This window comes from Nesoenas mayeri, assembly GCF_963082525.1.
Source record: "Nesoenas mayeri genome assembly, chromosome: 13".
NCBI classification, from domain to species: Eukaryota; Metazoa; Chordata; class Aves; order Columbiformes; family Columbidae; genus Nesoenas; species Nesoenas mayeri.
The window spans coordinates 14,392,376-14,415,097 of record NC_137550.1 but is presented as its reverse complement, the minus strand read 5'-3'; the positions used below and the strand labels follow the sequence as shown (position 1 = coordinate 14,415,097).

The window sequence follows — 22,722 nt, the reverse complement described above, 5'->3', positions numbered from 1 at the left end:
GCTCTCTGGCAGGGGAGTTCCATGTACATAAATAATACTAATTTTAACTGATGGGGAGGGAGGGGGGTGGAAAAAAAAATCATATGAAACTGTCAATAAAATATTCTGTTTGTGTTACATGCTGGTGGTGGCTGCTGGGCCAGGGCTATGGGATGATGTAGATCCCCTTGCCGGGGTGGGGGTGCATGGTGGGGAGTAGGAAGCTGTAAGGCCCCTGTCCTCATCCCCATTTCCCCCCTCACCCTGCCTTCCCTGAGGTAATGACACTACACAAGCAGCAGCCATGAGTATCTCTTCTCCAAATATTTACACAGCTTAAATACCCACAGAGGGGAGGGGGGTCATTGCTTTGGCCCCAGCTCCTGTAGCGACCCCACCAGGGGCTGGACTGGCAGTGGCACCATGTTGCCTACAGGGCTAGACCTCTGCTTTAGTGTTTCCAGCCCCAGAGGCTCGGGGAGAAGCAGCAGCTCCAGGGACGCTGGGGGACAAACAGATGAAGCGAGGCAAGCAGGGGGGCTCCACACGCGCGGGGTGGGGCAGGGAGCGGGAGCCCCCCTGCCTGACCCCTGGTCCTGAGGGGCGGCACTGGGGCTGGGCTCCTGCCCTGCTGCCGCCCTAGGGGGGGTTGCTGAGCTCCTTAATGGCCTGGAGGATTCTCTTCATGTGGCCCACTTTGGTGATCCCCAGGTCCTGCAGAAGGAGGGGGGAGCTGATGTGTTTGTAGGACCCCAGCCCTCGGCTCTCCCAGGCAAGGAAGCCGTGGGACGGAGGAAGAGGCTGCCAAGCCCGGCTCCCCATGCTCTCCCTGCCAGAGCAAGGTCCTTGCTGGGAGCCCTCTGGCAAGCACAGGAGAGGGCATGGTGCCGTTGATCCTGCTTTGGGCAGGTGCACAGAGCATCGCAAGGTGGGGGCCGGGCCAACCCTCTCCCCTGCTTCCAGCCCCTGCGTGCAAGCTAAGCAAGCAGTGCAAGCTCAGCCCCGCGGGGCTGGGTGCAGGGTCAGCACATGCCTTTTCTCCCCACGAGGGATGGTGAGAGGAGGAATGGAGGACACCGTGCTCCCCAGGGCTGGGAGTCCCTCAGGGGCACAAGGGAGGTTGTACCTTCAGGTCTCTCCTCTCCAGCAGGATCAACTCAGAGCCCTGGATGTCATGTCGGACAAAAATGTCTCTGTACTCCCCTAAACCGAGCGCTTCCAGCCAAGCTGCCACCTCCTCGGAGCCCCACTTGTCCGCTAGCAGGGAGGAAAACCAGAGCGGTGGCCCAGGCTCCCGCGCAGGCAGCTGGGCACGCAGGCAGGCGCAGGCAGACCGGGGCAGCGGTGGCGGCAGGCTGCAGACAGCACCCCACACCCCCAGCTCTGGCAGGGCCAGAGGCCTCAGCAGGCTCAGCCTGGAGCAGTTTCTACTCTCTTTAGCTTATGGAGCATCCAAGCTTCTCCCCCTCAACAAGACCCCCCAGCCCTGGGGCAGGGACTTACCCAAAGGGCTGAGCGGTACCAGAGCCCCCTTTTCCCACTTGCAGTGGTGATGGAGTTACAGGGCCGAGGGGCTCCGCATGTCCGTTAGCAGAAAAATTAAGCTCTATGGGACTGTTGGTGACAAAGGTGACATCCCCAGGCAGCCAGGACATGCCCTGTCCCCCTCCCAGAGGGTCCCTCTGCAGCGTGCCCAGGACAGGAGCCTGACAGATAGGTCAGCATGTGGGGGTCCCTACCAACACGGGCTGCGCCTCTCTCCCCCGTGCCGTGCTGCCTGCTTTACCTGGGAGTGCACTGTTGGTTTTCTGCTTTTGCCCTTTGTCCTTGTCCTTCCTGGGCTTGGGGATGTTGAGGCGAAGCTTGAAGCTGCCCTTGTTGGTACTGCCGGCACTTTCCTGTGCAAAGCCAGGCTAAGCAGGGTGCTACAGCCCCCGGGAATACCTGGTGGGCTATGCCACCCCGGTCCCGTGCACCCACCTCCTCAGCGGGGTGGGCGATGGGCCCCAGCCAGTGGATGTCCAGCAGCCGCTGCAGCTCCTGGCCCAGCACGCTCAGGGGGCCGTGCAGCGCCTCCTCCTCCTGCGGCGAGTCCAGCTGTGGGGGACAGGGACCATCCCCCGAGCTGCAGGCCAAGGGCACAGGCCCCACCACTGGGGGGCTCGGGGTGCTCTCCAGCCCCCGACTCACCGCCTTCCCTTCCAGGAACGCCCTGGTCTCAGCATACAGCTCCTTGATGCTCAGCACCACCTCCACAGCCGCATTCCTGCTGAGAAACTGGGGGGCGTGGAGGGGTGACCCCTTGAGCATCAGGTCCTGGGGGCCGCCGGGGGAGGTTGGTTTGTACCCCAGTCCTGCTCACCTCTGAGGTGCCCGTGGCTTTGTTGGAGAGGGCTTCGCTCAGCGCCAGGGAGCTGCTGTTGACGGCGTGCGCCAGCTCCTGCTCCATGGCTTTGTGAACCTTGGCTGCCTCGTGGATCCTGCGGGTGAGAGGGGCTGGAGCTGCCGGGGCCCCCCCGGGCTGGACGGATGATACAGGACTAGGAGACCCTTATAGCTCTGGGTGGCCACAGTGAAGCTCTCCCCACCTGTGCCCACCACATCCCCATCCCGCTGCCTGACCTGGCGATGAGGGTCTCGGCAACCTGCGAGACCTGCTGCAAGAGGCTGCTCTCCTCCTCGGTCAGGTACTCCATGGACTGCTGGGAGCTGAGCCGTGGCCGGGCAGCCGCTCGGTAGCTCTCCCCCTTCTGCTTGTCCTCCCAGGACTTGAGGGTACTTTCAAATGCCTGCAGAGGTGACCGCCCCCCAGCCTGTCACACCTGCCCGTGCCCCAGCACAGTCCCGCCGTGCAGACTGTGCAACCCCGAGCTCACCCTGTCCCTTGTCAGCATCTGGGCTCGGTTCTTGTGCTGAATCTTGATGATGCCAGGTGGCTGGATCCAGGCTTCTCCGTCCACCTGCACAGGGACGCCCTCGTCCCCCCCGGATGGTGATCTTCACCATGCGGCACTGCGGGGCAGACGGCCCGGGGCTGGCATCGCGCTGGCACTGTGCCGCTGGCTTCAGCCGCTGTGCCGGGGCTGAAAAGCCTCCTGGTGCCAGGTGAGTGCCAGCCGGGAGCCCAGCTGAGCTGCACCACTGGTGCCCCAACAGCTTTCTGGCACCACGCAGGCTCCCACAGGGTCACTTGCCCCTACCTGTGCGATGCGATGGTGCTGGAGGTTGATGACCCGCGACACAGCCATCTGGATGCTGCCAAAGACGGCCACCACCTCCAGCTTCTTGTCATCGAAGGATGGAGCCCCGAAGTTCTGTAGTGGACCAGTACAAGTGAGAGTCACAAACCCAGCTCATTTTGGGACCCAGCTTTTCCCGCTGTGTGTGCCCAGGCATGGACACCCCAGACCACCGCCTGAGGGCTTGTGGGTTCCCTGGGACTGTGGGAAGGATGTTGTGCTCTCCTCCCCTACCCCACAGCACTGGCACTCACGTTGTCCTCCTTGGTGCCTCCCCAGAAGTTGATGCCCCCAGCGTAGCTGGGGATGTTGAGGACAGCAATGCCCTGCAGGCTGGGCAGCGAGATGGGCACTCCGTCGCACTGCAAGAGAGGGCTGAGCCTGGGGCCGCCACGCCACCACCCCCCGCCCCGTCCCTGTGCCCCCCAGGCCAGCACCTCCAGCTGCACCCGCTGCTCCAGGTTCTTGTAGGTACGCTGCAGGAGCTCCTTCGTGCCCAGCACCCCGTACCACATCATGTTCTTGGTGCGGCTGCTGCGGGTCAAAGAGGGCCGGGTGAGAGGGGCTGCAGGCTCCCCTCAGCGTGCCACAGGTCTGTGCCCTCCCCGGGCACTGGGCTGAACCAGCCGGGCTGGAGCACTGGTTCTGCACCTGCCTCGGCTTCCCCGCTCCCAGAACAGGGGGCTGCCCACTTGCACAGGCTGCAGCACTTGGCATCCTCCCACGCTGGCATGGCAACGCCTCCTCTGCCCAGGTGCAGAGTGGGCAAATCCCACCAAGCTCTTGTGTGCCCATGCACACATCCAGGGGGCATCAGCAGCCAGAGCCTCATAGCATCCCTCCCCGCTTCCCACGCAATCTGCCACACACCCAGGGTGCTCACCCCAGCACCACGGCAATGGCTGCAGGAGGAAAACCTGCCACAGAAAGGGGTCCCCAGCCAGGCATGGCAGCCCCAAGCTGACCCCATGCCTCCCAGCATCCCAATGCTCCATCCTATTTTGGGCCTCAGAAAGCCAGGGGGGAGTATATGTTTTTCCCAGTGCAACCTGGGAGGTTTCAGCGAACCTGCACTTCTTGGGGTGCTCGTCCCGTTTGTTGTTGAACTCCAAGGAGATCTTCGCATCCAGGCCGATGCCAAAGTAGTTATTCATGACGCACTTCTCCAAGAAGTGGCTGAAAGTAGCGGACAGGGCGGGCAGGTTGGGAGGCAGCTGCACAAAGGCAGCCACCGGGCTGGGACCAGAGGACGAGGTGTAACACCCACCGGAGCTGCAATGTGAGCTCCCGGAGGGGTTAGCGTTGGAAAGTCCGACCCAAACCAGTAGGGCTGGCTGGAGCCCTCTCAGTCCCGTGCCGGGGCACCCCTGGCGCACCCAGGACCTGCTTGTGCTGGGCACAGGGGGAGCCCCGAGCTCCCAGCATGAGCACGGTGCTGGCCAAGCGGGCAGCAAGAGCTGGTGCAGCTGGCACACGCAGCGCGGTCACTGCCGGGCCGGGCTGTGCCCCGCGGCTGCCGTGCTGGCAGGCAGAGGATGCCCCAGCAGCCATCGCCAGGAAGCAACATGATTCAGGTCTGCTCCCGCTGCCTGATGGACAGCAAGGGCAGGGGGGCAGGACCCCAGACTCACAGGGCACTGGGGTCTTCGGGGAACTGCAAGCTGCCGAAGGTGTCTGGCCGGTCCAGGATGATGGAGGAAGACGCGGAGGTCACTGTCTCGCGTCGGGAGCCTGGTCGGGGAGGAGAGAAGGCAGCTGCTGAACTGGCTCCTAGCCTGAGCCCACCTCACAGCTCACCTCCACGGCCCCCCAAAAAGCCACATGCCACACTGGCATCTTACTGAGCCTCTCCTCGTCCTTGTTGAGTTCCTCCGAGCTGTCCTTCTTGCTGGGGCCTGTGCTGCCCCGGTAGGCTTGTGTCTGTTTGTTCTGCTCATCCACAGCTGGACACAAAGAGAAGCATGACAGCAAGTCCCAGGCAGCCCCATGGCCCTGTGCCCCCTCCCTGGGTCAGCCTTGTGGGCATGTGCCAGGCAGGGCCCAGGGTGGCACCTTTGCCCCATGCTGAGGACCTCCCTTGGCCACACCAAGCATGAGAGAGAAGAGCACAGCACTGCTGCCACCCCAAGGATCCAGACAGGGAAACCGAGGCACGGGTCCAGCACAAGCCTGCGGGGGCTCCGCAGCCCATGCCAAGCTGCTGCAGCATCACGCGAGCTGCCAGCCCTCGCCACCCCCCTCACCTTTCTCCGCCTGCTCAATGATTTGCCGCAAAGCTTTCTTCAGGCTGTTTGCCCGCAGCATGAGCTGCTCCTTGGATTTGAAGATGCGAGGCACAGAGCTGGGGTTGAAGCTCCCACCTTTCTCCTGGTCCTTGCTGTTGCCAGGGGCAGCCTGCACCATTCCCTCAGGGACCAAGATGGCCTGAGCCTCCTCATTCAGCTCCCGCACCAGGGAGTCCAGCTTCTCATTCAGCATGGCACACTGCAGGACACCCCCACGCTCAGCACCCCAGCACAAGCCACTGCCCCCACCAGTGCTGGGCGCTCCCCTGGCACCCCGTGCTTGCCTGGCACCGGTAGCACCTGGGCATCCCAAGCACAAGGGCACTTCATCTCTGCTGGGAACTCCACACCTGACTGGTGACCCTGAGTGCACCCCGAGCACAGTGCACCCCGGTGCATGCACAGCCAGGACATGGGCCAGCGGAGCAGACCCTGCCCCTCCAAGGCTGGGGGCTGTGCCATCCAGCTCCCCCAAAACCCACCTTCCGCGCCATCAGCTCAGCCTCCTGTTTGTTCTCCATCGCCCTCTTGTAAGCCCGGCCAACTTCTGCCACAAAGTCGTTGACGGTGCCGCAGAGGAACCTGCGAGGGAAGCGGGTGGAGAGGGGCACACCCCGCTGGGCACAGGTACTGGGGAGGTGCTGCTGGGGTAATGCCCCCTGCGCTGGAGGAGCAGTGCCAGGTTAGCTGCTGAGCAGCCGCTGGTGGCCAGACAGGGGACAGCCTGGCCTGGGGAGGGCTCAGCACCCCTGAGGACATGCTCCCAGCCCCGTTGGGGGGGTTTCAGCACCCCCATCACCAGCCGCCTCCTTACTTGGCAGAGGAGATCACCACCGAGTGCTTGTCCGACTCCAGGATCTTGGCCAGGTGGAAGGCAACAGAGTCGGCGTAGTGGGAGATGTGAACCTGGAGGGGACAGGGTAGCTGGAGCCACGACACCCCGCCGGGTGCCCTGCTCCTGGATGGAGCCTCGTCCAGTCAGCCCTCAACGGGAGATGAACACCCCCCTCAGCCGCCCTCCCAGCCCCCAGGGCAGCAGTGCCCACACCGCCGCGCAGAGCAGATGCTCAGCCACAGCAGGAGGGAAACTGAGGCAAGGGGTTGAAGGGGAGCACACAGAGGAGTCCAAAATAGCCTGCTGCTCCGTCTCACCCTGCTGCCTGCTCCCAGGTGCCAGGCTGAGACCTGCCAGACTCACTTCATCACACATGACCAGCTGCCAGTCCCCTCGCAGTCCCCAGGGACCCCTCCATGACCTCTCCCTGTGCAAACCCAGCCTGTATGCCCCTGAATCAGCTGACGGGGTGAATGGGGATCTGGCCCCCAGCCTGCTCTCTCCTATCTCAAGCCCTCAGTCCCCAGTGGTGCCCACCTGGATGTTGGAGTCCCCGTTCTCCTCCTCCTTCAGGGCTGGGGGGGACTGCTTGGGGGCCTCGTAGGTCAGCACACTCCACCTGCCGAGCAGAGACCACTGCTGCCTGCCACCTCCCAGCACCCCAGCACAGGGACATGTGGGCAGGGGACAAGGACAGGTTGCCTGAGAGGTGCTGAGGTGAGGGGGGAGCAGAGAGGCACACGCCCCACACCAAGCTCACCGGTCCAGCATCTTGGTGGTGGCCCTTTCCAGCTTCTCCAGGATCTGCAGCAGCTGGGTGTCATCGTCGCACAGGCTGCCCCAGCCCAGCACCCGTGCCAGGTCATTGCCGGTCCCCAGGGGCAGGACGCCCAGCTGGCACTGTGCGAGAGAGATAGGGCGGGGGGCTCAGAGCAGCCCTGAGGGGCACCCACAACACCCCTAACCCCAATGTGCCTGTCGCTAGCAGCACCCCAGGGCATGCAAGAGGACTCCGAGCTGCGGTGGTGCCAGCACCGGCACAGTGCCAGCCCACGCCAGCAGTGCCAGGCACTCTCGCTCACTTGTTTGTGGAGGCCAAGGGCATCGATCTCCGACAGCACCCAGCCCACGCTGCCGTCCCCCCCGCACACCAGGATCCGGAAGGTGGAGAACTTCTGGAAGAGGCGCAGCCTGGGCATGAACAGGAGAGGGGGCTGAGGGCTGTGCCAGGTGCCCGCTGGGACCCTGCCGAGGCCACCCCGGCACAGCCAGGCCAGCGCCTACCCCAGGTGCGGGCCCCCGTTCATGAGGTCGAAGACTTGGGCCGGATTGAGAAACTGCTTGAACTTGCGCAGAAACTTGACACCCTGGTTGTCCCCGCTCTTGGAGTTGACAAAGGCCAGGAGAGGGCTGGAGCAGGTGGAGGGGCAGGTGGCCTTCCAGAAACCTGCAGCAAGCCCAAGCACGTGAGCCCCCAGCCCCAGCTCCCACCCCATGAGGACACTGATGGAGACACCTTGGGACAACAGAGGCCACGTGCTGTGTCCTACCTGCAGGGTGCTGGGGCCAGGCAGGAGGGACAGTGATCGAGGTGCCCAGGGTATGGTGAGGGGTGGGAGAAAGAGATGCCAGTGGGGATGGGGAAGGGGATAAGATGGGAATGAGAATGGTGATGGAGATAGGGATGGGCAAGGGTAGTACTAGGGCAGATCTAAGTTAGGTTCCTGCTCCATCACTGTCCCTGCAGGCACAATGTGTCACCCAGCTGACTCGTGTCCCCAGACAGCCACTCCGAAAGGGGCAGCGGTGGTGGGTGTACAGGAGGGTCAGTTCCTTGCTCTGCCAACAGTCCAGCTGGGACAGACCCAGCAAAACCACACAGGAATGGGGCACAGTCCCACCTCGGGGTGCTCCCAGGGGTGGCACTGGCAGCTGGCATGACCACAGGGGACCAGCTGCAGCCCCAAGGGACTGTACTGTCACCCCTGCTGCCTGCTCCTACAAGGGCTCTGGTGGGATGGGGGAGAATGACGCAGAAGCCTCAGGAGGCTTGGCAGCCAGCACTGTGCTTTTAAAGAAATGAGATGGGGAACGAAATGTGCCCGAGGCAGAAGCGGATCAATCACTGGCCCGCAGCCCGCCCCCCAGCTCAGGCACATCTTGGCCATCCTGGTCCTTGGGCCACAAGCCGGTTCCTGCTGGCTCCTTCCCTGGGCAGCCCCGCGATGCTGCAGCGGGGGAAGCACCAGCCCTCAGTGCTGCTGGCACCGGCAGAGCCCGCGGGTGCCACCGGCAGCCCTGCTGCCTCCGGAGCGCGGGGAGCAGCATCCTCGCAGCCCACCACCTGAGCACCGCTCCATCTCTGGTCCCAACCCAGCCGAGCAGATCCGCAAAGCAAAACACCGGGAGCTGCTGAGTCAGAGCGTGGGCTGCCGCAGAGGAGCCCGCTGCCAGCGGCACCGTGCACTGGGGGGACAGTGCGGCGGGAGAAGGGGGCTGAGGCTCCCTGAGCTGCTTCCTGCAGCAGCACCGCCCAGCCCGGCTCCGCAGCGGCCACAGCTGTGCCGGCCTCGGTCGACGGGGCCACCGTGAGACGGACGGGGCAGTGACGGTACCGGGGGGCCCAGCCGTGAGCAGCACAGCTCTGAAGCTGGAGAAGAAGCCGCATGATGGTTACCCTGACAGCATCCCGATGAGTAACGAGAAGCAGATGAGCCACCGGCTGAGCCGAGCGGTGAAAATCATTAAAGAATGAGGAAAGAAATATCCGGAGGAGAAGAACAGATTTTGCTCAGCAGAGGCCAGCTGGGCCCCTCCGGAGAGGGTGAGGGAGACGGAGGCTGGTTCCCGCGGGCTGCACATTGCTTCTCTCCCCAGCACCCCGCAGCACCCACACTGCACTAACCAAAAAAAACGGCTGAGGTACAGACACTGAGAAAATAATCCAAGCAAGGGCCTCATCCTGCCCTGCAAGGCGCTGAACCATTGGGGTGCAACAAGTGGCATCTCGCATCAGGAGCTCAGGGCTGGCACCGCTGACCCCAGCACAGAGGGACCATGACCAGGGCCACCGTGAGAGGCAGCCTGGCAGGAGCAACTGAAGGCACATGCAGGGCAGAATGCCACCCCAAAGCACGGCATTGTCACAGCACAGAGCAGAGCACAAAGCAACACGCGGCCTTCAACCACAGGTGTGACAGGGAGGGGCAGTGACTCCGGAGCCTCCTGGTGCTGGTGTTGCTGGTGCCGCACAGGAAGGTGGGCACAGTCACAAGTCAAAGCCTGCAGAGGAGCTCAGAGCCCTGTCCCAAACAGCCTGTCCCCACACCCGCAGCCCAGCCCTGTCCCCTGCAGGACTCACCATCCGAATCGATGCTGTTCAAGGCGGTTGGTGGGATGATGGACACTTTGTACTGGCCCAGGGGGCATCTCTTGCCAAAGAGCTCCTTGCAGGCGCTGTGAACCTGGAGATGCAGGGACATGTGCATAAGCAAAGCTAGGGAATGCAGCCATAAAGTCCCCACCCTCAGTTTCCCCAGCAATGCACCCAGGAGGTGCAGTGCTGTCTGCGCTGTGGCGGAGGGGACAGGGAGGGACACATCCTTACGATGGCCTTGCACCAGAGACACCGCCAGTCCTGCAGCCTCCGGACGCTGCCACAGGTCCGGTCGCAGACGGCACAGCGCGCACTGACAGGCAGGTTCCCCTCCAGCCACTGGTGGGGCATGGCCACCTGCGGACAGGGGCAGCTGCCAGTGCCGCGCCACCGCTGCTGCTCCCGCGCACTTGAGGGACAGCGACACGGGCCACCCCCTTCGCCAGGCACCACAAAAGGGGCAGGCAGGGGATGATGCCCCACAGCAGGGCGAGGCAGCCCTGGGACTGCTCCTGTGCCCTCTTCTCCCTGCCTGCCTGGCCCCTTGTGCAGCTGCCAGCGCATGGGACAGGGCAGAGGTGTCCCCAGCAAACATTTGGGGTGGCCACATTTGGAGAGCAACAAGGGATCCTGATGCTGGGTGGCAGAGGAGGTGCCCCCAGACCATGTCCCCGCAGAGCCGAGCCCAGATGCCACACAGTGCAGGGGACAGCCAGGTGCCATGATCGCCCTGCCACTGATGTGGGATCAGCAAGGCTGGTGGCTCTGTCGTGGCAGGGTCCCCCAGTGGGGACTCCCCGTCTTACCCCATCCTCGTCCTCAATGATTTCGGTGCCGATGGAGGCCAGAGTGGTCCACTTGCAGTTGTTGGTGGCTCTGACAGCGCAGCGCTTGTGTGCCTTGAACTTGCAGACTGTGCAGTGGGGAGCAAATGAGGAGCAGGGACGGTCCCCGCAGGATGCACAGCCCTGGTCCCCCACCCCTCCACAGCTGGTGACAGCAGCCAGTGGGCATCAACCCGCACCCCTCCTAGAGACCAACCTCAGAGGGGGTCCCCCACCCCGGTCCCATCCCCATCCAACCCCTGGCAGGACCCCAGCTCTGACCTTCGCAGGAGAGGCCATGGGAGGTGACCCCCGGGAGCGCTTCGCGGCACACGTTGCAGAAGGTGGGGCGGGCGTGGGAGCAGGCGTACCAGTTGTGCATTCCCGAGAAGTGCTCCATGTTGAACTGCGTGGCCTGCTGGGGCACAGCCCTGCCCCATCAGTCCCCTGGGATCCCCTGCACTTGCACTCCCGCCCTCCTAACCACCGCGAGTCCCCCCAGCCCCACTCCCACTCCTGTCCTCGCCGTGGTGCTGCGCCAAGGGCAGCAGCTCCTGTCCAGCAGCCAAAGGCACCCCCGCTCCTGAGGGGTGCCCCTTTGCAGAGAAGCAAAGCCGCCTGCCCACATCACCTCATGGATCTCCCACTTCTGGACAGATTTCAGGGCACTGATCCAGTCCTCCATCTCCTTTCGGTTCTCCGCACATAGTATGAGCTTCCGGAATGGCGTGATCACCTGCAACAGCCACCATCTCCATGTCGCCTTGCAAGGCCATCCCACAGTCAGCCAGCCCCGGGAGAGCAGCCCGCAGCGAGCCTCGGCACACGGCCACCAGTGCCACCTCCAGCAGCACGAGGCCACGCTGTGGGGTGCCCCACGGCTCTGTGGGGAGGGGGAGGTCTGCAATGCCCCCACCATAAGGTGCTGAGGTGGAGGGCCACCCTGCATTCCTCTCACCGTGAAACTGTTGTTGATGTTCTTGGTGCTGGTCTCAGCCACGCTGGCATCGGACAGGTCCACCTCGTCGAAGATCAGGGACTGTGGGGGAGAAACCAGAGCCCCAGTTCACCAGGAAGGGATTTTGCGCTCCTCCCCCAGCTTGCAGGCTCAAGCCCCCCTGGCTGAGCATGCTGGCAGCCCCCGCAGCCTACCTTGGCATCCTTGGCGTAATAGAGCGTCCTGCCCCGCAGCTTGAAGTATCGCCTCTTCCACCTCTGGAAGGAGCTCGTCTGCTTCAGCAACAGCCCCTCCTTCACACTCTTCTGCAGGGACCACAGGGTGGTGAGCTCCCGCAGCCCCAGGACCCCCAAAGCCACTCCCCTTCTGGTGACACCAGTCCCTGGGTCCCCAGGAGCTAAGAGCTGCCCAGAGCACAGATGGGACATGTTCGGGTTCACACAGTGCTGGCTGTAGCAGCATAAATGGTGTCCATCGCCTGCCATCCCCTGGGCGTCGGGCACTTCATGTGCTTCGGGAGGGTGCTGCCGGGCTGGCAGCTGGAGGTGCCCAGCAGCACAGAGCCACCACTGCCTCTCCCTTCCTTCCCCCAAGCAGTGCCCAGGGGAGCCTCAACATGCTGCAGCTCCCCAAGGGCAGAGCTGGGGCTGGGAGAGCTCCCTTGGAGGGGACACCACTGCCCCACAGCCACCAGGACTGTGGCTTGGAGGTGGCATTAGTGGGGCACTGTAGCCCCAGCCCCTTCGCTGGGGTGGGGAGCAGCCAGCCCTGGCCGGCTCCCACAGCCCCCGGAGGGGACAACCTGAGGCCGAGGACAACCCCGGGGCAAGGCAGAGCATCCCCTGCAGTGCAGCGCATCCCTGCAGCCCGGCTGCCCGTCCTCTGCCCTCCCCAATCCACAGCACCTGCCAATATTTACTCTCCTCACAGTGGTGTTTACAAGGCTCAATTAATTAGTGTTTGCAACGCGGCTACAAGCCTGTGCCGAGCGGGGTGGCAGAGATGCTCTGCATCTCTGGCACTGCCTAATCTTTGATTGTATCTTCTTTAAACACCGCCGGCAGCCCCATTCAGCTGCTCCTCTGCAATTAGCTGCAACAGCGGTTGTATTAGATCCCAGCACACAACAACAAGGAACATTTAACGGTGAATTAGCACTGGGCACCGAGACCATTGTGAGAGAACCGCGGGCTCGGCGCTCCTGTGCCCAGCCCAGGTGCTGCTGGAGGTGGCACCCAGGTGCCCGCCAGCCTGCAAACACACGGGCCCCGGCCTTGGCGTTAACCCTCTGCCCCACAGCTCCACACGAGACAGCCAGAGCACCAGGAGTAGCAGGAGCCTCCAAGGTCACAAAGAAGCCAAAACTGCACCTGAGGTGCCCCCAAGCCTCAGCTCCTCCTGACGCCTGACCCCTTCCCCAGCCCCCCAGGGCACATACCTGAATTTCCACAGCCCGCATAGAACCATAGAATCATTTCAGTTGGAAGAGACTCTCAGGATCATCGAGTCCAACCATAACCTAACCTAACTCTAGCACTAAACCATGTCCCTAAGAACCACGTCTAAATGCCTTTTAAACCCCTCCAGGGATGGCGATTCCACCACTGCCTTGGGCAGCCTGTTCCAATGCCCGACAGCCCTTTCCATGAAGAATTTCAGAGAGGGAGGTTTTAAGCCTCCATTGCTCCCTATCGACGCCTTGCTGCCCCAGGACTGGTGCAGGGTTTGGCTGTGGTTTCCCCATGCTGCCTGTGAGTGTCGGCGCAGGTTCAAACAGCCCTGCTGCCCTCAGTGCCAGCACCCAGGGACCTACCGTTCCCCTCCCCGGCCTCTCAGCCGCAAGAACACACAGAGGAGATGGTGAACGTAGAGATGCCCTGTGCCCAGACAAGCCACAACCAGCAAGGTGAGTGCAGCTGCGATCCCCAAATCCACATACAAACCATGCACCCTAGTAGGGAGCATGTCAGGAAGGGACAGGGCAGGGTCCTCCCATGGCCAGGTGGGATCCAGCCACAACCACCTCGTCCACCACACCTGTTCACATGCAGCGGACACAGGCACAGGCTCCGGGTTTGCTGCAATCATTGCTTTTGCTGCGAAGGACAGGCAGCATGTGCTGGTGAGCAGCAGCAAGACGGAGCCCACGAGGGTAAGGAGCAGGAGAACATAACGACTAGGAGAAGGAAAAAGAGGCATCTCCGTGCCGGTGGCTCAGGGCTAACACAGCAGGGGCCGCAGCCAGCGCTGCAGCGGGGTGCGGGTGCTCAGTTCTGCCCAGCTCCAGGGCCACGAGGGTGGCAGGACACGGCCAGGAAGGCTGCCCTGGGGGGAAAGGATGCCAGCCCAGGCTAGAGCAGAGCCTGAAAGGCAGAACGCCCACCTCCCTCACCACACACCCCTTAGAGTTCACAACACCCACAGTGCTGTGGCGGGGGCGGGGGGGGGTGCCTCAGTTTACCCCCAGTGCTGACTAAACTAATCACAAGCATCCTAGTGTGGGGCAGCAAAGCTGGTGCAGAGGAGCTTGGGAAGCACCTCTCCCCACATCCACCCTTAGGTGCTTCCCAAAACATGTGCGGGGTGCCCCAGGCAGGGCAGCAAAGCCCAAGCCCTCTGCCCTGCCATGCACAGCATCTTGCCACCCTTATGAGGCTGCCTGTCCAGGCTCCGTCACTCCCAGCGCTGACATGATGGGGCACAGGTTCAGTCCGTATTGCTGTTGCCAGCACTGGGCCAGGTCCTGGGGAAACCAGGGCAGGTCCCCTCTCCAAAACGAGCCACGGAGCCCAGCCATGCCGCGCTGCCCGGGCAGGCACACGAGTCACTCTGCCTGGGTGCTGGAGGGCTGTTTGGGGGTCTCACCGAGGTGAGACACACACACACCTGGTCTTTTGTCCGCAGGTCTCAGTCGGGAGCACCTGGTGCTGCCCTTTGCTGGGAGCAGCTCCCCAGTGGCTCAGCAGTTTGGGACCCTCACTTTTGACACTACGGACACCAGCAGAGCTGCTCATGCGGTGGGAAGCCGTGTTGCAGTGGGAAGCGTCAAGCGAGCCTGTCATTTCCCCTTTGCAAACAGGAACGGGGTGGGGAAGGCAACTGAGTGGTGGGTGGGATGTGCCAGGGTGGCATCGCCCCTGCCATGCTGGATCCCCTGCAGCTCCAACCAAGGCTCCAGATCACCACAATAACACAATTCCCTATAGCAAGTAGCTCTGAGGTACCCTATAGCTCCCAGGAGCAGTGCAACCGCAGCACAGGGTAGGGGCTGCCTCCTGCTCCTGGTGTGGGAGCTCTGTGCTGGCCGCGGCACAGCCCTGAGCGTGGGGTGCCACCCTCACCCCAAACCAAGCCACAGCCCCTCTGCTTACCCCAACCGCCCCAGCCAGCGCTGCAGGGAGCCACAGCGAAGCCAACGCTGGCTCCATCTCAGCGGTGTGCTGATGCCCAGAGCAGTGGGCAACCTGCCTGGCCACCAGCCCAAGGCCGGCTCCCTTCTGCAGGGCTCTGCCCCATCTCGGGGACCCTCCCTGCTCTCTTCAGCCCAGGGAGCTCAGCACCACCTGGACTGTGCCTGGCACTGGGGGGGTCCCAGAGACACAGGGTGGGGAGGCAAAGGCAAGAACAAAACCATCAGGCGTGTGCAGAGAAACCGCCACTTCTGCTCAGCTGCAGACGGTGGAGGGTGAGCAGCACCGGAGCCTTGGAGGGGACACTGCTAAAATAGCCCCATGGGGATGGCTGGCCACCAGCAATGTGCCAGGACCACACTGGTGCCCAGGAGCCATCACGCTGTGGGCTGGCTGTGTGCTTGGCACAGGCAAGGGGGCTTGAAGCACAGCCCCGAGGGAGCTCACGTCCAGCCAGCACTTCCCTCAGCCCCAAGGCAGGGCCCCAGGTCGCTGCTTTGAACCTCAGCCCCGCTCTCCCAGCTCTGCCGCTGCTGTCCCCAGGAAGCACCTGTAGCGTTGCCAGGTTTGACCACGGCTGGGGTGGGAGGTTTTTCATGCTGGGATCAGCTTGGACAGCCAAGGAGCTGCCAGAGAAGAGCCAAGGATGCTGAGTTATTCGCAAATACTGGCACATATGGCTGGTGGGCACCACAACCCACCCAGCTTGCAGCCCTACACTGCTCCTGATGGGATCTGCTTGGCCCCATGGTGACACAAAGCCTCGCGCGAGCAAGAAGAGAGGGGACCGAACACCTGCCAATGCACTGACCTGCATCACACCAGCAACATCCTGGGCAGCTGTCCGTCCTGAGATGGAGCGTGCAGGACAGCAGGGGAAAGCCGGCAGCCCTGCAAACAGCCTGGCTGCAGGGCCTCCAGCATCTGCTGGGCACCTTGTGGGCTGGAGTCGGTTGGAAACCTTATCAGGCTCTGAGATACAGCAGAGCTCTTCCGGGACCGGGCGGCCCAGGGGCTCGGTGCCCTGGGGGTGTCACGGTCCCGCAGGCTCAGCTGCATCCACACAGCTTGAGGATGTATCCTGCTGCCACTGCAGGACCCCAAACCCCCTTTCCAGTGCTGGGTGGACTCTTCAAAGGAGCTTCCAGCATTGGTCCTGACATGCCATTACATGGTGCCATGAGACACCTCTCAGGCCATCAAAAGTAGATAGAGGATTTACTGGGAGGAGAGGAATGAGGGAAGGACCCCCCAGAAGAAGGGCAATCCCCCCTACACCTCATCCTTCAGCAGTCATGACCTTCAGCTGCTTTTCTGCAAGGAGCTCATGCTTCCCATCTACAGCTGCACCGGTCCCCAGGCATCCTGCCGGCAGGGCCAGCACCCCGTGCCAGCTCGCCCCATGCCCTCCTGCCCCTTGTGCCCACATCCCGGTGGGCACAGCCACAGCTCGCCCCCCCTGCCCAGCACTGACGGGCGAGAGCAGCTCTTGCATAATGGAAAATGTGAGCGGGGAGAGGGCAGCACGTCTGAGAAACCTCACAAACATCCGGCCGGCGACACTGCGGCTATCTTTACACTCCAGACACTGGCTCGGTGAGCCCTGATTAAGAAGAGTAAGCCCAGCCTACCCTTCCCTGCTCGCCACCCCCTCATCCGGGGTGGTCCCAGGCAGTGCCACCGTGCCCTGCGGTACAGCCCCACTGCAGGACGCAACCCAGCGACCAGCCCGTCCCCTCACCAGCCCCCAGCAGGACACATGCCACCAGGCTGGGAGCAACGCAGGGCACAGCTGGGTGGAGACGGGCTTTGGTGACAGCTGGCCACGGTGCAGCTGGGGCTGGCAAGGAGCTCTGGGGATGGAACGTGGGGAGGATCACCTGGAGCTGCCCAGGATCATGGAGATACCCAGCCCGTGGGTTCTGAATATCTCCACGGATGGAGACTCCACAGCCTCTCTGACCAGCCCGTGCCTGAGTTTGACCAATCTCACAGTAGAAAATGTGTTTTCTTGTGTTCAGATGCAATTTCCTATTTTTTCATCTGTGCCCGTTGCTGGACACCACTCAAAAGAGCCTGGTTCCCTCTTCGATGCACCCTCCCCTTCAAGTATTTCTCCACACTGCTGAGGAGCCCCAGGCCCAGCCTGCCCTCCAGGCTGAACAGCCCCAGCTGTCCCAGCTTCTCCCCACACGAGAGACGCCGCGGTCCGTCAGCAGTGACAGCCAGGACACGCTGCCTGGGAGCCATGTGCCACCCCCCGGCAGCAGGAAGCAGGTTTCCAGGCCTGGCCTCAGGGGCCCTATTTTGCTTTCCTTGTCTTTTGGCCAGGATGCCCCACAGCCTGGCTCTGCAGCTCTGCCCTACCAGGCAGCTGCCCCAACACTCCTGCACCCACAGACACCGCTCACCCACCCCTGACGCACCCTGAGCCCACGGGGTGGCCAGTGCCTCCAGCAAGGACCAGGACACTCATCCCTCGGGGTACCAGTAACTCCACCGACCTCCCCAGCCCTCCAGGAGGATGCTGGTGGGTTCCCCAGCCCCACCAAGCAGCTGTGATGTACCCCAGCATCAAGAATTTGAGAACATGATCCCCAAATGGAAGACAAGCCATGCCCCTACCCACCATGGCCATGCACACAGTGCCCACCCCGTGAGCAATGCCCCCATCCCTGGCATGCACCCCCTGTGCCCCGCCCGGTGCCTGCAGCCCCGCGGTTTTGGGGCAAGCACTCCAGGAGCAGTTGCTCACTGCAGCTCCTTGCAGCCGGAGCCAAACGGAGCAGAGCTGCCGGATTGCTCCCCGCCTCCACTCAGCTGCCGGGAGAGCCCGTGCTGAGGCAGCACTGGGAGCTGAGCGCCCAGCCCACGCAGGCAGGATGTGCCCCCCCCGCCCCTGCTTGCCAGCACCTCAAATATCTTGATGTACCCTAGAGCCGGCACCCTCTCCTTCGCCACTGCCCCCTCCCTCCATGCCCAACCCAAAGGGGACCAGTGCCGGGGTGCAGCACAGCATCCCCCTCCTGTTCTGCCCTTGCGCTCCCAAAAGCTGGTGCAGGCAACCGGCAGCCCCTGGCCCCGGTGAGGAGGAGGAGGAGGAGGGGGCGGCAGCAAGACCCCATCTGTCCTGGGGCCATTTAGCCCGGCAGGGGCACCTGCGCCTGACAGCTGTCATTGTCACCAAGCACAATGGCCTCGCCGCCTCCACACCAAAGCTGCACAAAGCACCCCGCGGGGTGTCCCAGCAATTACAGCCTGGAGAAAGCCAAGCTGGGGGTGTGGAGTGGGGAGACGTGATTGATGGGGAGGTTTGAGAAAGGGGTAGGGGAACAGGCATTTTGGAGGAGGCGCTAGGAATGGGGAGCAGTGATCAGGAAGGATTCAGCAGATCCCAAAATGATTCTCACCTGCTCCTGTCCCCATGGGCTGGACAGACCCTGGTGCGGTGGAAGCTGTTCGCTCCCATGGCCAGGGAGCAGGGTCCCCCCGGTCAGTGCGGGTGGGCCGACCCTGCCCAGCTTCCCAGCACTGCAGGCTCCTGCGGGCCCCTCCAGCACCCCAACTACGACCAACAGCCAAAAAACAGGCCAGCCTGTCCCCTCCCATCTCCCCGCTAACCCGGTTACCTCTTGTGAGCTGCAGCCCTGGCACTAGACTCTCCCTCATTCATTAACTGTGTGCTAATTACATATCAGCCCCAGTCTCTGGGGTGCAGGCAATGGTTCCCCCCCATCCCAGCCCCACATGGGTGCACAATAGGGATGTCAACGTGGCTCCAAAAGGTGCCGGCTGTGGCACACGTGCTGCCTGTCCCTCCCTACAGCCGTGGCCGCAGCCAGAGGGACAGGCAGCACGCGTGCCACGGCACAGCCGTGAGACCGGGACAGCCCGACCTGAGTGGCAGCAGCAATCACATCCCAAAATCCTCATCTCCCTAGGGAAGGAGCCCAACCAGCGAGGAGCCAGGCTGGCAAGCGTGGTCCTGCCTATCCAGACCAAGGCAAAGGAATCCTCAGGGAAAACTCCGAACCCCAACACTGAAATCTGGCAGGGGGGTGCACATATGGCTTGGCCTCAGCCCCCTCCAGCACCAGCCCTGCCCAGCTCTCATCCCTCTCTCCTTTCTCCTCTCTGCAGGCTATTAACCCAGCCGCGCCCCCTCTGCCTGCCCATCCATCACGCCGCCCGCTGTCGCCGGCACGCTGCGCGGCATCACCTCCTGCATGGCTAATTGCCGATGCCGGGCAGGATGCGGGCAGCAGCCGCAGCCGGCAGGGAGCCGGCAGCTCAGCCTTTCCCGACACGTAGCCTGTTGGCCAGCGCGGCTGGACCTGCAGATACTGCAGAGGGGCTCTGACGCCCGGGCTGGGGACTCGGAGCGCACTTGTGTCCCTGTGCTGCTGCTGCAGGACATGGGCACGGCATGGCCACCTGCCCTTCTCTCTCGGGTTTCCTGGCACTGACGAATCCCTGCGATATCCCCCATGCTCCACAGCAGGGCAAGCCCGTCTGGCATGGCAAATGCTGTGTGGCAAACTGCAGCGGCTGCTGTCACCCTTCCAGGAGGGTGCCGAGGGCTTGCACACAGGGCTAAGCATCCCCAGGACCCTGCCCACGGGCCCAGCCTTCCACCGTGTCCCCTGTGCAGCATCCTGCACTCCGGCACAGCCCATGGCACCCACCTGGCAGCCAGGTCGGAGTAGGCAAAGGAGGTGCCAGCCTGCTCCAAAGAAGGGGAAACTGAGGCACATTCCTTGAGCAGCTGGAGGGACTCAGCAAGAGACCCCCTGGCACCACCTGCCCCTAGAACACCTCCTGACAAGTGGAAACACCCCACAGCACCAGACTGGGAGCACCGTGACTTCCACTCCCGTGGGCAAACGCCCTTTGTCTCCCTTGCGTCAGGGCACCAAACTTGGCACCACAGCCAGGCCTGGGCCAGCAGAGGGGAGCTGGTCCCAGCCCCAGCAGCCCTGACAGCCACCAGCCCCAGCACACCGTCCTGTCCCCATCGCCCCCCTCCCTGCCGACCGCACTCAACACCAAAGCCTGAGGGCACCCCCTGCGTTCCCCCACGGTGTTTTCTCAGCTGTCCTCCCTCCTCGGTGCAGCACGGCCACCAAATCCCCACCGAGGAGCGGCCGGTGCTGGAAGCTGGCTGAGGGAGGATTTCTGGCACAGCCCCTCGGCAGGGCTCCCCCGCAGCGCGGCAGCCCCCGTGTGCCCGCTGGCACTGCAGGCATCGCCTTGACTCACACCACCGCCTCCTTCCCACAGCCAGGAGGTGGATGCAAAGGGACCCCACACCTGGCACGTCGCCCCGAGCATCCTCCCAGTGTCATGCTCACAACCCCCCTCCCCAAAATGCCCCCCCAAACCTCCTCCTGTCCTGGCTTCCCACCTGGCCATTCAGCCCGGGTTATTGCTCCCTGCACTTCAGACAGGAGGCGCCTGGCCATTTCAGTGTCCCCACCTAGGACCCCTACGGCCACCTACTCCCATTTGGCCGAAGGCACCACACCCTGTATTTTCGTAGGTCCGACTAAAATAGCTTCGTCTGAGCAAGCTGCACACACACACACACAAGCTGCCCTCATGCCAACATCTGGGTGGCAAGAGTGTCACGTCCAACCTCAAAGGTGTCCCCATCCACCCAGCAGACCAGCACAGGGGACTTCATGTAGGGAAGGCTGCGGGAGTGGGGCCCGCAGGGGAGCTGGCACAGCCGAATTAATCTGGGGCACCGGGAAAGATGCCAGCTCCATTTTGCCACCCACCAGGCCCTACACGTGCCCTGCCAGCAGTGGGGTACGGGATCCCAGGAGCCTACAGCACTGCGCTGATCCTAAATCTCACCTCCAGAGTGCCCATGGGGCAGAGCCTTCCTGAAAGAGCCTCTTTTCCCCAGGGACACGTGGGGGGAACCCAAGTGATACAAACATGGGATGAAGGCAGCTTGGGGGGGGTGGGTATGGGAGAGACCATGCCCCCGAAAAGTGGGGTAAAATCCATGGTGCACAGCCCCACGGGACCAATGCTGACTCTGCCACCATGGGGTGTGCACCTTTTCCATGTGCCTTTCCACAAGGCACAGGGGGCCAGACCCCTCCTGGCACTGCCCTGGGCACCGGCTCAGTCGGGTCTGCAAGCAGCAAGTGCCTGGCGCTGATTTACACCCCAGCGCGGGTGAATCCTCCCGCCGTGTTCTCACCAGGGACCCCGCGGACCAGCCAGCCCCTCGCCCCAGGCCCCCACACTGCTGACCTTGCTCCTCATCTGCCCCGAGGTGGACACCTTCCGGATGAGCTTGTGGGAACTGTCCTCCTGCTCGCCCTCGCTGTCAGACGACTCCTCGCCACCCGCCTCAGGTGAGATGGGTGACAGCTTGTCCGAGTCCAGGGATGACACCGATTCCCGGGTCTTCCTCAGGAACAGGTCCCCAGGCACCAGCTTCTCAGCCATCTTTCCACCGGGCTTGGCTCAGGGCTCCGCTGCCTCCTGTGACAGCCCTGGGACGACAAGGACACACAGGAGTGAAGGAAGAGACCTGAAAGGGGGTGCACAGCCCCTCACCTTCTGTGGCTTGGCCAGCGGGAGGTGCAGTCCTGAAAATTGGGGGAGACGGTGCTTCCTCACCCAGGAATGCCCTTTGGAGTGGCTTCCTTGCAGGCAAAGTTTTCCTTCCTTGCCTTTTTTTTGGTGTCTCTTCCTCACCCTGTCTGGCATGCCAACGCCATCCCTCGCTCCGCCGTGAGAGACGGCCCTGGCAGTGGGGTGCAGCTCCCCTGCCGCAGCCCCGGCTCCGGTGCCCATGCCGGGGTGCTGGGCTGCCCGCAGCGCCCGGGCTAGAAGGGGAGACTCCATGAAAAGCAGGAGCTGCCTCCCACCACCCATCCGCCGCGCTCCGGCAGCCAGGCAGGGCTGGGAGCATCTCCCGGCCCCATACCGGTGGGTCGCCGGTCCCCGGCAGGTGGCTGCGGGTGGGGTGAGATGGAGGGGGGGACGCGGGGCTCCCCGCATGCGGGGGCGGCCATCTCCCCACGGCATCCCTGCCCGTTCCGGGGGCTGCGGGCGGGCTTGGGGGGCACCTACCTGGGCGAGCGAGCTTGGCCGGCTGCAGGGCTGCCGTGCCCGGGCCGGGGGTGGCGAAGGGCACCCCACGGCACTGTGCCCGGCCCCACGCGGCTCCCGCGGGCCGGCTCCACCGCCCCTCCCGCGGCTGCCGGCAAACGTGGTGCCGTCTCCCCGAGCAGCAACAAGCGTTTCGGGGCGGGGGGGGGCGCGGCGGGGGAACCGAGAGCCCCGCAGCGCTGCCGTCCTCCACCCCTCCCGGCCGCAGCCCCCCTCGCTGCGGGCCTCGCACCCCCCCTCCAACCTCGGGACTGCCGGGTCTCCGCCGAGCATCCCGCAGCACGCCCAGGAGCGGGGAGGCGGGCGGAGCGCTCCCCCCCCGCCCCGCGCACACACCTTGCACACCGCGAGCCGCCGCCGTCGCTTATGCAAGGTCGCTCTTCCTCTTGCCGCCGCCCGCCGCCCCGCAGCCCCCCCGGCCCCGCAGCGCGGCCCCGCCGGGATGTGCCTCTGCAGGCAGCCCCGGCCCTGCCCCTGCGCCGCAAGCCCCGGCCTGCTCCGGCGCGGCGGGCGCTGCTGCGCACCGCGGCACCGGCAGCCCACGCACGGCCCCGAGCACGCGGGCACGGGCGGGCACCCGCGCGGGCACGGGCGAGCACCCGCGCCGCCGCCGTGCACATACGTGTGCAGCGCCCACGCGGGCACGGGAGAGCACAGGAGCCACCGCCGAGCACACACGTGT

The 22,722-nt window shown here is 63.8% G+C and overlaps 1 protein-coding gene across 1 annotated transcript; it reads right to left on the bottom strand.

Annotated features, from left to right (window-relative positions):
* Nucleotides 1–373: 373 nt before the first annotated feature.
* On the bottom strand, nt 374–15,830 carry DGKK (diacylglycerol kinase kappa). The gene is given in 30 exon segments (XM_080352377.1): nt 374–693; nt 1,106–1,236; nt 1,766–1,877; nt 1,960–2,076; nt 2,170–2,256; nt 2,342–2,459; nt 2,602–2,768; nt 2,856–2,963; nt 2,965–2,991; nt 3,180–3,293; nt 3,473–3,580; nt 3,656–3,752; nt 4,287–4,394; nt 4,850–4,949; nt 5,060–5,161; nt 5,462–5,702; nt 5,986–6,085; nt 6,318–6,409; nt 6,876–6,957; nt 7,099–7,238; nt 7,421–7,529; nt 7,623–7,785; nt 9,700–9,802; nt 9,946–10,071; nt 10,521–10,627; nt 10,821–10,953; nt 11,170–11,274; nt 11,497–11,577; nt 11,691–11,801; nt 15,718–15,830. Coding segments are annotated over 30 exon segments (3,270 nt in total). The 5' UTR covers nt 15,724–15,830; the 3' UTR covers nt 374–618.
* Between the last annotated feature and the right edge of the window lie 6,892 nt (nt 15,831–22,722).